This window comes from Cebus imitator, unplaced genomic scaffold (assembly GCF_001604975.1).
Source record: "Cebus imitator isolate Cc_AM_T3 unplaced genomic scaffold, Cebus_imitator-1.0 Scaffold13, whole genome shotgun sequence".
Taxonomy (NCBI): Eukaryota; Metazoa; Chordata; class Mammalia; order Primates; family Cebidae; genus Cebus; species Cebus imitator.
In genome coordinates this window covers 10,282,072-10,294,364 of record NW_016107328.1, presented here as the reverse complement: position 1 = coordinate 10,294,364, position 12,293 = coordinate 10,282,072, and the positions used below count along the sequence as shown (strand labels likewise).

Genomic DNA, 12,293 nt, shown 5'->3' with positions numbered 1-12,293 from the left:
TAGTTGTCTCCCATTTCTGACAGAAAATACATCAGATAGACTCAGTGTTAACTATTTTCCCCACTCAGTGTGAGAACCCTTTCTTTAGTCTGCAGTATTGATATTTTGATAGACAGCAGAAACACAGCTGATTTTCTTCCATTTTTAAATGAAAAGGCAGTTTTTTAATGGATTTCACTAAATATACTGTTAAGGCTGGTTTTTAGCCATTTTCTTAAATAAGAAGCAAAAGAATGATGATAATTGTGATAATGGTTAATAATCTTTCTTTTTCAGGGAAACTGTGCATTAATGTTACATTAATCTTATTTGGAAAAAAAATGAAGAAAAGAAAGGGCAATGGTCAAACATAATAGTACCTCGATAATTGATGATTTCTGTCCCAAGCACCGGAGTCATCTCCAGGACTGTGATAAAGGCTTTGTCCATAGATGTCAGAGGAAAAGGAGACATGCGATGTCTTCTAGCCACCTTGGTGATATCAACAGCACTGTGACCTAAACAGTAAGATAATTAACTGAGAATATGATGCTGTAACACTGAATAAAAAGTGGCAGTGACTTATAAATATCACAATTCCAAATTTTAAATGTCCCCAAACGAACATTAGCAGGTGAGAAACTGTTTCTCCTGCCTCCAAAATATAGCCTGCTCTGGTTGAACACTAAATCAAGTTATCAATGTTATATCATGTGTCAAAACTTAGTGAAATTTAACGATGACATTGACTAATCTTTTTTGAGCGCTTCCTATGTGTCAAGACACTGTACTAAATTAACTAATTAATCCTCACAACAGCCTTATGGTGAGGCACCATAATTATCCTTATTTATAGATGAGAAAAGAGAGAGGATTAGAGAAATTATGTATCATTTTCTAAATCACAGAGCTAGTAACAGAAGAGCTAAGATTCAATCCTAGGTAGTTTTGGCTTCAGAATTCATGTCGTCAACCACTACCCTAAACTCTGAATACTTAATGCACTAGTTAGTAAAATGAAGACCCCAAACATCAATTTATTTAGGATATTATAGGAAATGTTCTGTCCTCTGAAAAACGTCATGGAGAAAGATTATTATTTAGCTATTGACTCCACAGGTGACCATATTTAGTCCCAAAGCATTCAAATAATGCATACATTAAAACTACCAATTTTATATCTCCAATCTCAACCTCTACCCTTAATTCTACATTTTTATATCATCCAACATGCATTTGAATGTGTAACCAGCAACTCAAACCTAAAATGTCCAGAAACAAACTCTTAAATTCCCCATCCTCCAATTCCACCCATACAATGTCTTATTCTCTTGCAGTTTCTATTTCAGTAAATAGCAACTCCATTCTTCCAGTTATTAAGCTAGAACCTTGCAGGATCCTTGATTCTTATGTATATTTAAACTATCTTTGAAATATATCTTGCAACTGCTCATTACTCATCACTTCCAACTATTATAATAATAATAGTTAGAACCACCATTAATTTCCTGAAAAATTGAATAGCATCCTAACTGGTCTCTTTGCTTCTATCCTTGTCATACTTCAATTTATTCTACACACAGCAGTTAAAACGATTCTCTGAATCACTGAATTGTGCTAATCTCTGCTCATAGCTCTCTAATGACTTTCCACATCCCTAACAATAAAATCTCTGCCATAGCCTATAAGGCCCAACATATTATGGCTCCCATTGTCCTGCTAACATTCCCTCTGTTTACTGTGCTCTAGTCATACTGGTTCCTTTCTTTTACTTGATCATGCCAAATTCATCTCTCATCAGGGTCTTTGTACTTTGTGTTTCCTCTGCTAGAACCACTCTAGCCCAGATAGTCCCTCATTTCTCCATCTATCCATCACTTCTTTCAGGTCTCTCTTCAAATATCACTTCATCAGAGAGAACTTTGTTGAACACTCTATATGGAATAATATCTACCATCGCTCTTTATTTCCCTTACCCTACTTTTCTTTTCTTCATAGCTATATACGTACCCATGTACATCCATAATATGGATATTCATAACCATATATAATATGTAAATATAAATGTATATATTTATATTTGTTTATTGCCTTCCTCTTCTCAATAGAATATAAAGCTCTATGACAGCAGCAACTTTCTCTTGTTTACTGTTTTTGTCCCCAATACCTCGAACAGCATCTGATACATATTAGCCAACAAAAAATAAATATTTGTTAAATAAATGCATAATTTAGCCAAGTGGGAGATGGACATAAAAAAATAAATGCATAGCCGGGCGCGGTGGCTCAAGCCTGTAATCCCAGCACTTTGGGAGGTCGAGGCGGGTGGATCACGAGGTCAAGAGATCGAGACCATCCTGGTCAACATGGTGAAACCCCGTCTCTACTAAAAATACAAAACATTAGCTGGGCATGGTGGCGCGTGCCTGTAATCCCAGCTACTCAGGAAGCTGAGACAGGAGAATTGCCTGAACCCAGGAGGCGGAGGTTGCGGTGAGCCGAGATCGCGCCATTGCACTCCAGCCTGGGTAACAAGAGTGAAACTCCGTCTCAAAAAAAAAATAAATAAAATAAATGCATAATTTAATGACAAGAAGGAACTTCTTGGAGTATTATCTCTTTGTATATAAATAACTTGGCCTTTTCCTTGGTGACATAAAAGTCTATATCCCAAAGAGTTAATAGAAAGTAGTAATTGCAAATGCTGCTGCTTGGCTGTCCTAACTGCTATCCACAATCCCCTTTTTAAGTGGGTAGGAGTAGTCGTATGATATAATTCTGGCCAATCAGGGGTAGGAAGAAGTCCCTGGGGCAGGCTTCCTCTTACAAATAAAAAGATAAAAAGATAAAGAGATAAAGCCTTAAGAGAAAAAAGCTTTTACCTAACTACCTTTTTTCTACCTAGAACATGGCTACAGCAGGGAGCTGGGCTGACACTGGGGATTGGGAGGTGCTGTAGCCACTTTTGAACTATGAAGATGCAAGCCCATGCAGTAAGTATAGAAAGATGAGAAGAAAAAAAAGAGTCAAGTCCCTGATGACAATGTAGAGCTGCTGTAAAAACCCTAGCATGCCTACCTCCAGACTTCAATATGTGAGATACAGAAGCTAGCATCTCTAAACCACTTTATAATGATTACATGTATCCTTCAGAAGATTGTGAGTTTCTGGTCATTGCAACTTATTAAATTTAGCACTTTTACTCCAATCCCAGTGGCTGCTCCAGAGATGTTCAATGAATTGACTTAAAGGCACAACCCCAAAGGGTTTTCATTCTAAGACTAATGAGTGTCACAGGCACCTAAGAAAAAGATAAAGCTCCTTATACTATTAATATGCCATTTCTTCTCATGGTCAATCAAAATAACAAAATTTTCAAAGTTTAACAAACCTTGGAGATTATTTAGTGCTACGTAGAATTTTCAATTCAAATTGTGGGTGAACACTTAAAAAGGATTATATGTGATTCACCGTTCACTTACAATTGAAATATAAATTTGTAACTCATTTTCATTGAGGTCTTGACCTAGTCATTCAAATATACATACATACATACATACATATATATATATATATATATATATATATATATATATATATATATAAATCATTGTCACAACCAGTGTTAACTAGGCAGAATGACAGAGATTGCTGCTTCTGCTTTTTATTCAGCTTTATGGGTCTCAGATGAGATTTTTTATTTTTTATTTTTTGTGATAAGCTGCACTTTAAGGTGTGAATTGGAAATAATCTTACAAAAGCGGTCTTTTAAAAATATGTTAGTTTCTGAGAAGAAAATTCTACTTTTTAGTTATACAGATTTTATCTGTTGAATATGGTGCTTTGTAATAGGCATTTTCTTATTAAACAGCAAGTTTGACGATCAGTGATACACATATCCATTCAACAAATATTTACTAAGTGCACTTTATGAACCAGGAACAATTAGGGACTTGGGATACTGAGAGTAAAATATACCCTGCCATGAAGAATATTACAGCCCAGCAGAAAGGAGAGAAAGAGAAAGAGAAAAAGGAAGGAAGGAAGGAAGGAAAGAAGAAAGAAAGAAAGGGTAGTAAACCATCTGATGGTTCTGTAAGTTGTAGATTGGTTGTCCTGTCCTGTCCTATTCTATGTTCCAGGATACATGTGCAGGATGTGCAAGTTTGTTATACAGGTAAACTTGTGTCATGGTGGTTTGCTGCACAGATCAACCCATTACCTAGGTATTAAGCCCAGCTATTCTTTCTGATGCTCTCCTTCCCTGAAACCCCCTGACAGGGCCCAGTGTGTGCTGTTGCCCCACCATGTGTCCATGTGTTCTCATTGTTCAGCTCCCACATAAGTGAGACAATACAGTGTTTGGTTTTCTGTTCCTGTGTTAGTTTACTGAGGATAATGGCTTCCAGCTCCCTCCATGTCACTGCAAAAGACATGATCTCACTCCTTTTTATGGTTGCATAGTATTTCATGGTGTATCCAGTCTGTCATTGATAGACATTTGGGTTGATTCCACATCTTTGCTATTGTAAATAGTATTGCAGTGAGCATATGTGTGCATGTATCTTTATAATATAATGATTTATATTCCTTTGGGCTTATACCCAGTATTGGGATTGCTGGATCAACTGCTAATTCTGGTTCTAGGTGTTTGAGGAATCACCACACTGTCTTCCACAATGGTTGAACTACCAACAGTGTAAAAGTGTTCCTATTTCTCCACAGCCTTCCAGCATCTGTTGTTTCTTGACCTTTTAATAATTACCATTCTGACTGGCATGAGATGGTATCTCATTGTGGTTTTGATTTGCATTTCTCTAATGATCAGGGATGTTGAGCTTTTTTCATATGTTTGTTGGCTGCATGTATGTCTTCTTTTCAGTAGTGTCTGTTCATATCCTTTGACCACTTTTAAATTGGGTTATTTTTTTCTTGTAAATTTGTTGAGGTTCCTTGTAGATTCTGGGTACTACACCTTTGTCTGATGGATAGATTGCAAAAATTTTCTCCCATTCTGAGTTTGTCTGTTCACTTTGATGACAGTTTCTTTTGCTATGCAGAAGCTCTTTATTTTAATTAGGTCCCATTTGTCAATTTTTGCTTTTGTTAAATTGCTTTTAACGTTTTGTCATGAAATCTTTGTCCATGTTAATGTCCTGAATGGTATTGCCTAGATTTTCTTCTAGGGTTTTTCTAGTCTTGGGTTTTACATTTAAGTCTTTAATCCATCTTAGGTTAACTTTTGTATAAGGTGTAAGGAAGGTGTCCAGTTTCAATTTTCTGCATATGGCTAGCCAGTTCTCCCCAGACCATTTATTAAACAGCAAAGCCTTTCACCACTGCTTGTTTTTGTCAGTTTTGTTGAAGATCACATGGCCGTAGATGTGCAGTCTTATTTTTGAGTTCTATATTCGGTTCCATTGGTCTATGTGTCTGTTTTTGTACTACTACCATGATGTTTTGGTTACCATAGCCTTGCAGTTGAGTTTGAAGTTGTGTAGCGTGATGCCTTTAGCTTTGTTCTTTTTGCTTAGGATTGTCTTCACTATATGGCTCTTTTTTGGTTCCATATGAATTTTAAAGTAGTTTTTTCTAATTCTGTGAAGAATGTCAAGGGTAGTTTAATGGGAATAGCATTGAATCTATAAATTACTTTGGGCAGTACAGCCATTTTCATGATATTGATTTTTCCCATCCATGAGCATGGAATGTTTTTCCATTTGTTTGTGTCCTCTCTGATTTCCTTGAGCAGTGATTTGTAGTTCTTGAAGAGGTCCTTCACTTCTCGTTAGCTGTATTCCTAGGTAATTTATTCTCTTTGTAGCAATTGTGAATGGGAATTCACTCGTGATTTGGTTCTCTGCTTGTCTACTGCCGGTGTATAGGCATGCTTGTGATTTCTGCACACTGATTTTGTACTTTGCTGAAGGTGCTTATAAGCTTAAGAAGCTTTTGGGCTGACATGATGGGGTTTTCAAATATAGGAGTATGTCATCTGCAAACAGAGACAGCTTGACTTCCTCTCTTTCTATCTGAATATTTTATTTATTTGTCTTGCCTGATTGCCCTGGCCAGAACTTCCAATACTATGTTGAACAGGAGTGGTGAGAGAAGGCATCCTTGTCTTGTGCTAATTTTCAAGGGAAATGCTTCGAGCTTTTTCCATTCAGTATGATACTGGCTATGATACTGTCATAAATGGCACCTATTATTTTGAGGTATATTCCATTAATATCTAGTTTATTGAAAGTTTTTAACATGAAGAGAAGTTGAATTTTATCAAAGGCCTTTTCTGTGTCTGTTGAGATAATCATGTGGTTTTTGTCTTTAGTTCTGTTTATGTGGTGAATCATGTTTATTGATTTGCATATGTTGAACCAGCCTTGCATCCCTGGGATGAAGTCATCTTGATCATGGTGGATAAGCTTTTTGATGTGCTGCTGGATTCAGTTTGTCAGTATTTTATTGAGGATTTTTGCATCAATATTCATCAGGGACATTGGCCTGAGGTTTTCTTTTTTGTTGTATCTCTGCCAGGTTTTGGATCAGGATGTTGCTGGCCTTTTCAATTGTTTGGAATAGTTTCAGAAGGAATAGTACCAGCTCCTCTTTGTATCTCTGGTAGAATTCAGCTGTAAATCTGTCTGGTCCTGGGCTTTTTTTTGGTTGGTAGGCTATTTATTACTGCCTCGATTTCAGAACTTGTTATTGTCTATTCAGGGATTCAACTTCTTTCTGGTTCAGTCTTGGGAGGGTGTGTGTGTCCAGGAATTTATCCATTTCTTCTAGATTTTCCAGTTTATCTGAGGTGTTTATAGTATTCTCTGATGGTTGTTCATAGTTCTGTGGGGTCAGTGGTGATAGTCCCTTTATCATTTTTTATTGTGTCTATTTGATTCTTCTCTCCTTCCTTCTTTATTAATCTGGCTAGTGGTCTATTTTATTAATTTTTTTCAAAACAAAAACAAAAATAGCTCCTAGAGTCATTGATTTTTTTAAGGGTTTTTCGTATCTCCATATCCTTCAGTTCTACTCTGATCTTAGTTATTTCCTGTCTTTTGCTAGCTTTGGTTTGTTTTTTTTTCTCTTGGTTCTCTAGTTCTTTTAGTTGTGATATTAGGATGTCAATTTGAGATCTTTTTAGCTTTCTGATGTGGGCATTTAGTGCTATAATTTTCCCTCTTAACATTGCTTAAGCTGTATCCCAGAGGTTCTGGTATGATGTCTCTTTACTCTCATTGGTTTCAAAGAACTTCTTGATTTCTGCCTTGATTTCATTATTTACCCAGGAGTCATTCAGGGGCAGGTTGTTTAATTTCCACATGGTTGTGTGGTTTTGAGTGAGTTTCTGAACCTTGAGTTCTAATTTAATTGCACTGTGGTCTGAGAGACTGTTTTTTATAATTTCAGTTTGGCATTTGCTAGAAGTGTTTTACTTCCAATTATGTGATCTTTTTAGAAGTAAGTGCCATGTGGCACAAAGAAGAATATATATTCTGTTGTTTTTGGGTGGAGAGTTCTATAGATATATGTCAGGTTCACTTGATCCAGAGTTCAGTTCAGGTCCTGAATATCTTTGTTAATTTTCTGTCTCGATAATCTAATGTTGACAGTGCAGTATTAAAGCTTCCTACTATTATTGTATGGGAGTCTAAGTCCCTTTATAAGTCTCTAAGAACTTGTTTTATGAATCTGGGTCCTCTTGTATATTTAGGATAGTTAGTACTTCTTGTTGAATTAAGCCCTTTACCATTATGTAATCCCTTGTCTTTTTTGATATATATCTTTTGGTTTAATGTCTGTTTTGCAAGACTTTTAACACTAGGATTGCAACCTCTGTTTTTTTCTGCTTTCCATTTGCTTGGTAAATTTTCCTCCATCTCTTTATTTTGAGCCTAGAAGGAATGTCTCAAAGGAGGAGTTTTGTAATTCTCTGGTACATCAGCAGGTAGGGGCGTGTGTGCGTGTGTGTGTGTGTGTTTTCAACAAATATTAATTGAGCACCTTTTTATGTGCCACGAGGTTTCTTCCCACACAGTACTCACCCCAAATTATACAGTAATTAGCTACCTCCCCAATAAAAAACCTACTTCGGCTGGGCATGGTGGCTCATGTCTGTAATCCCAGCACTTTGGGAGGCCAAGGTGGGTGGATCACCTGAGGTTGGGAGTTCGAGACCAGCCTGACCAACATGGAGAAACCCCATCTCTACTAAAAATACAAAATTAGCCAGGTGTGGTGGCGCATACCTGTAATCACAGCTACTCAGGAGGCTGAGGCAGGAGAATCGCTTGAACCCGGGAGGCGGATGTTGCGGTGAATCGAGATCGCACCATTGCACTCCAGCCTGGGCATCAAGAGCGAAACTCCATCTCAAAACAAAAACGAAAAAAACCTACTTCACCAATAGCTATTTCACCTATTAGAAAGGGTTAACTTGGTCCTGTAAAAAGGAGAAAAAGAGTGTTTGTCACTCACTTTCTCTACAAAATAATAAAACGAATGAAAGAAATAACAGTTGCTCTTTTTAAGTAAAAGGGGAAACTACATATTATCAGTAACACACCCAGTTCTGTGTTATCTCTTACCTACCAAGCAGGACAATTATGTGTCCATATGATTCTATTTAGCAAAAGATTGTAGCTAAAATAACTTTGAAAACCATTGATCTAGGTGATCCATTGTTTTCATTTTCAAATCAAAAGCGGATAAACAATGCTCCCTGGCCAGTACCAGGTACATATCCAGACTAGCATCTGGAGGCCTAGGCTAAGAACGCATAGCATGCAAATGTATAGTCTTACAGAGGCCTCCCAAGGGCTGAAATTAAAGCTTTAGAATGGCTTTAATACTAACAATCTTCTTAAGAAAAGTGAACCAACTGCAGATGACTGCTGTCAGTTTAGATGTTATAATCATTGGGCCTGTCACTCCTAGCTCATTTCAGATAGCTACAGTGAGGAAGATGTCTAGACTCCTTCCCCTATATAGTTTTACAAGTCATACATTTCCAAAGTAAATCTGGTAAGCAAATAGTTGTTTCCTTTCTTCTTTTTCTGTTTCCATTTTTAAAAGAAATACAATTTCAACTATTTTCTGAAGTTGATACTAGTGATTTACAAGGGGTTTCAAAATTAAAGCTTCAGAAATTTAAGAACAGTTGCCACAGACATCTCTTATTTTGTGAATTACAAACCCAAAGTGCTTCTTACTGCCTTGGGCCATTAGAAAACTCAATCAGCAGGAAAAAGGAAAAAAGAAAAATGTTGATTGTTTCTCTTGCTTATTGTGACTGTGGAACAGAAGTCTGATAGAAGAGAAAAACTGACAAAAAAGTATGCACTTTTTCCTCTTGAAGGCCAGGTGAATTACTGCCTAGCAGTCAGCAGCCCATAAAGTCCATTTAGGCAGAAACAGAAAAGGAAGGAGTGAAAAATTTTTAAAAAGGTAAGAAGGTTATAAAGTAAAAGAAGTTTTATTTTTGGATAGAGAAAATAGTTTCCTACAAAGCAAAACTATTTCATGGCCACAAATATATTCTGACAGCTACCTTAAAAATGATTATCAATGGTCACAAAGAGAATCTGTGAGGGCATTAGCTTTATTAAACTCATATGTATTACAAAGCTTAACAAATATGTGAAGATACATGCCCCACTGAGAAGATCATAGTGTTCAAGGAAATATTCATTTTAATTTACAATAGTAGAATCACCTGATGATATCATCGTTACTGTTAATTCGTAGGTACATTAGCTAGTTTGGTAAAAATAAACTACAAAGTACTTTAGGATATAATAGTTTTATTTGAGAGCTGGCGCAGAGGTAGGGGAGGTAGTCTAGACATCTTACCCACTATAGCTGTCTGAACTGAGCTATGTGGCTAAGAGCAACAGACTGAATTATTACAACATCTAAACTGATAGCATTCCTCTGCAGTGGGTTTACTTTTAAGTAGATTTGTAGAATGGAAGCTATCCTTAAGTGGGTATGAATTGATGCTACAGGTTTCTCTAATAAGCCTACATTTCCATAAGTACAACTTCTTTCTTATATTTTCTAGTTCAGTCCAGAGATGGGGGTTGACTATATTTTAGTTCAGAATTTTTGCAGGGTAAATAATAATGTTACTGAGATTTCCTATCTCCCTTGAGGCAGTTACAATCACTGAAAAGACTATAATAAGAACTCAGTGCAAAATGAATAGGGGTTCACTCAGGACTGTCATCATCAAAGACATGGTTAAATACTAATGACACTATGATGTAGAAAGCCTCCGAAAGGTCACAGAAAGTACAAATGGAATGGATTCCTTTTTACTGAGCAGAGTAACAATATGGATCTTTGTTACGAAGCAGTAACCTTTTGTTGTGGCATGGTCATCTTGAAATGGAGCTATTTATACCAATAAAATTATTTTTCTCAGTTAAAATGCATCCTTTTAAAGCAGTCGGTTCTTAATATATAATGATTCATCCTATTTTTGAGACAGGGTCTGGCTTTGTTGCCCATGCTGGAGTGCAGTTGCATGATCATGGCTCTCTGCAACCTTGACCTGCTGGCTCAAGTGATCCTCCTGTCTCACCCTATCAAACAGCTGGGACCACAGGTGCATGACAGCATACCTGGCTAATTTTTTTTAATGTTTTTGCACAAATGGGGTCTCCCTATGTTGTTGAGGCTGGTCTTAAACCCTCAGCCTCCCAAAGTGTTAGGATTACAGGCGTGAGCCACTATGCCTGGCCTTCCCTGAAAATCCATTTTAAAAATTAAAAGTAAATGGGCTGGGTGCAGTGGCTCATGCCTATAATCCTAACACTTTGAGATGCTGGATGGGTGGAAACCTGAACTCAGAGGAGTTTGAGATCACCCTGGGCAACATGGTGAAACCCCATCTCGATTAAAATACAAAAAATTAGCCAGCAGGAGCCTGTAGGCCCAGCTACTCCGAAGGCTGAGGCATGAGAATTGCTTGAACCTGGGCAGAGGTTGCAGTGAACCGAGATTATACCACTGTACTCAAGCCTAAGCGACAGAGCAAGACTCTGTCTCAAAAAATAAAATAAAATAAAGTAAATGAAGAAAAGTTGTCTTTGATCATAAAAGAGAACATAACAGAAACAAGATGTTCATGTAGGTTCTTCTTGATTAAATTCAGAACCTCAAGGAGAAACTTTACTTTTCAAAACAAGCAGTAGAAAAGCTCCCTAAACTACAAAAAGTATAAATCATTATTCATTTTTGGATATACTGCAAATATCAGGAGACTTGTTCTGTTCTTATTAATATTACTGCCTTTATTTCAGACAGTATTTGCAGCTTGAATACTTCGTATTTCTATTTCTTGGATCTTTCTGAAGAGCAAACCACCTAAGATAATAAATAGCTTTCCTAGGAAACATAAAGAGCAAAGACAGATGATAGTAATATGGTCAGCTTAAATAGTTAGGGTCCTTGGTAATTCAAACAATGCATGGCTCAGATATGCAAAGCATTCAGACTTTCATATAAATCTCTCCAATTAGGAGAAAGCGGCTCCAAAGCTTTAGGGAAACACTGGCAATGGTAGAGTTTGTAGGCTCAGGACTATAGGGCATTTTGTATATCTGAAAATAATTTTCATATTATCTTCAGTCTAATAGTTTTTCAAGTTTTTCTACTTGCTTATCTAAACAATGAGCCTCATAGCATTTCTGACAAACCCTAAAAAGTATAGCTTAAAGAATTATTATTTACTAGGGCTGAATAAAAAATACATAAATTCTCCTGGTATTTCTGTACATAAAGATGATAAAATAGGCATTGCTGTCACAAAAATGTTAGCTTCATAATTTATATCAATAGTTGATTATCACTCACAGGATAAAATTTCAGTTCCTTAGAATAGTATATAAAACCCTTCTTTGCTTCCTTTTCAGCTTCATCTCTCATTATTCCATCACTCAGAAAATTGATAATATTATAGATAACAGAATACAGTGTACTATTTCACAGTTCTCTGCCATAGCATATTATGCTCTTTCTGTCTAACTTTTCTCTCATCCTTTTATTTTCCAGGGAAATTACAACTCTTCCTTTACAACTTTTTTTCTGTAAGAAAGTGCTCAAATAATGATAGGAACATGTCAAAAGGATCTTGGAACAAGATTGAAGAGCTCCCTTTGGGTAAACCGCATACAAGCTTATCATCAAATTAGAATAGCAACAGATTTTAATCTATTTAATAAAATAAGAATCTATGAATATATACTAAATATAAAAATGATTTAAATCTTTTTTTTTTTTAATTGAGACAGTAAGTCTGGGTCACAGCT

The 12,293-nt window shown here is 36.4% G+C and overlaps 1 protein-coding gene across 1 annotated transcript in view; it reads right to left on the bottom strand.

Moving 5' to 3' along the window:
* Nucleotides 1–12,293, bottom strand: part of GPHN (gephyrin) — a 339,003-nt gene that overhangs the window by 132,150 nt on the left and 194,560 nt on the right. The window contains exon 12 of the mRNA XM_037728619.1: nt 360–497. Coding sequence (XP_037584547.1) covers nt 360–497 — 138 coding nt within the window. The remainder of the gene's footprint in view (nt 1–359; nt 498–12,293) is intronic.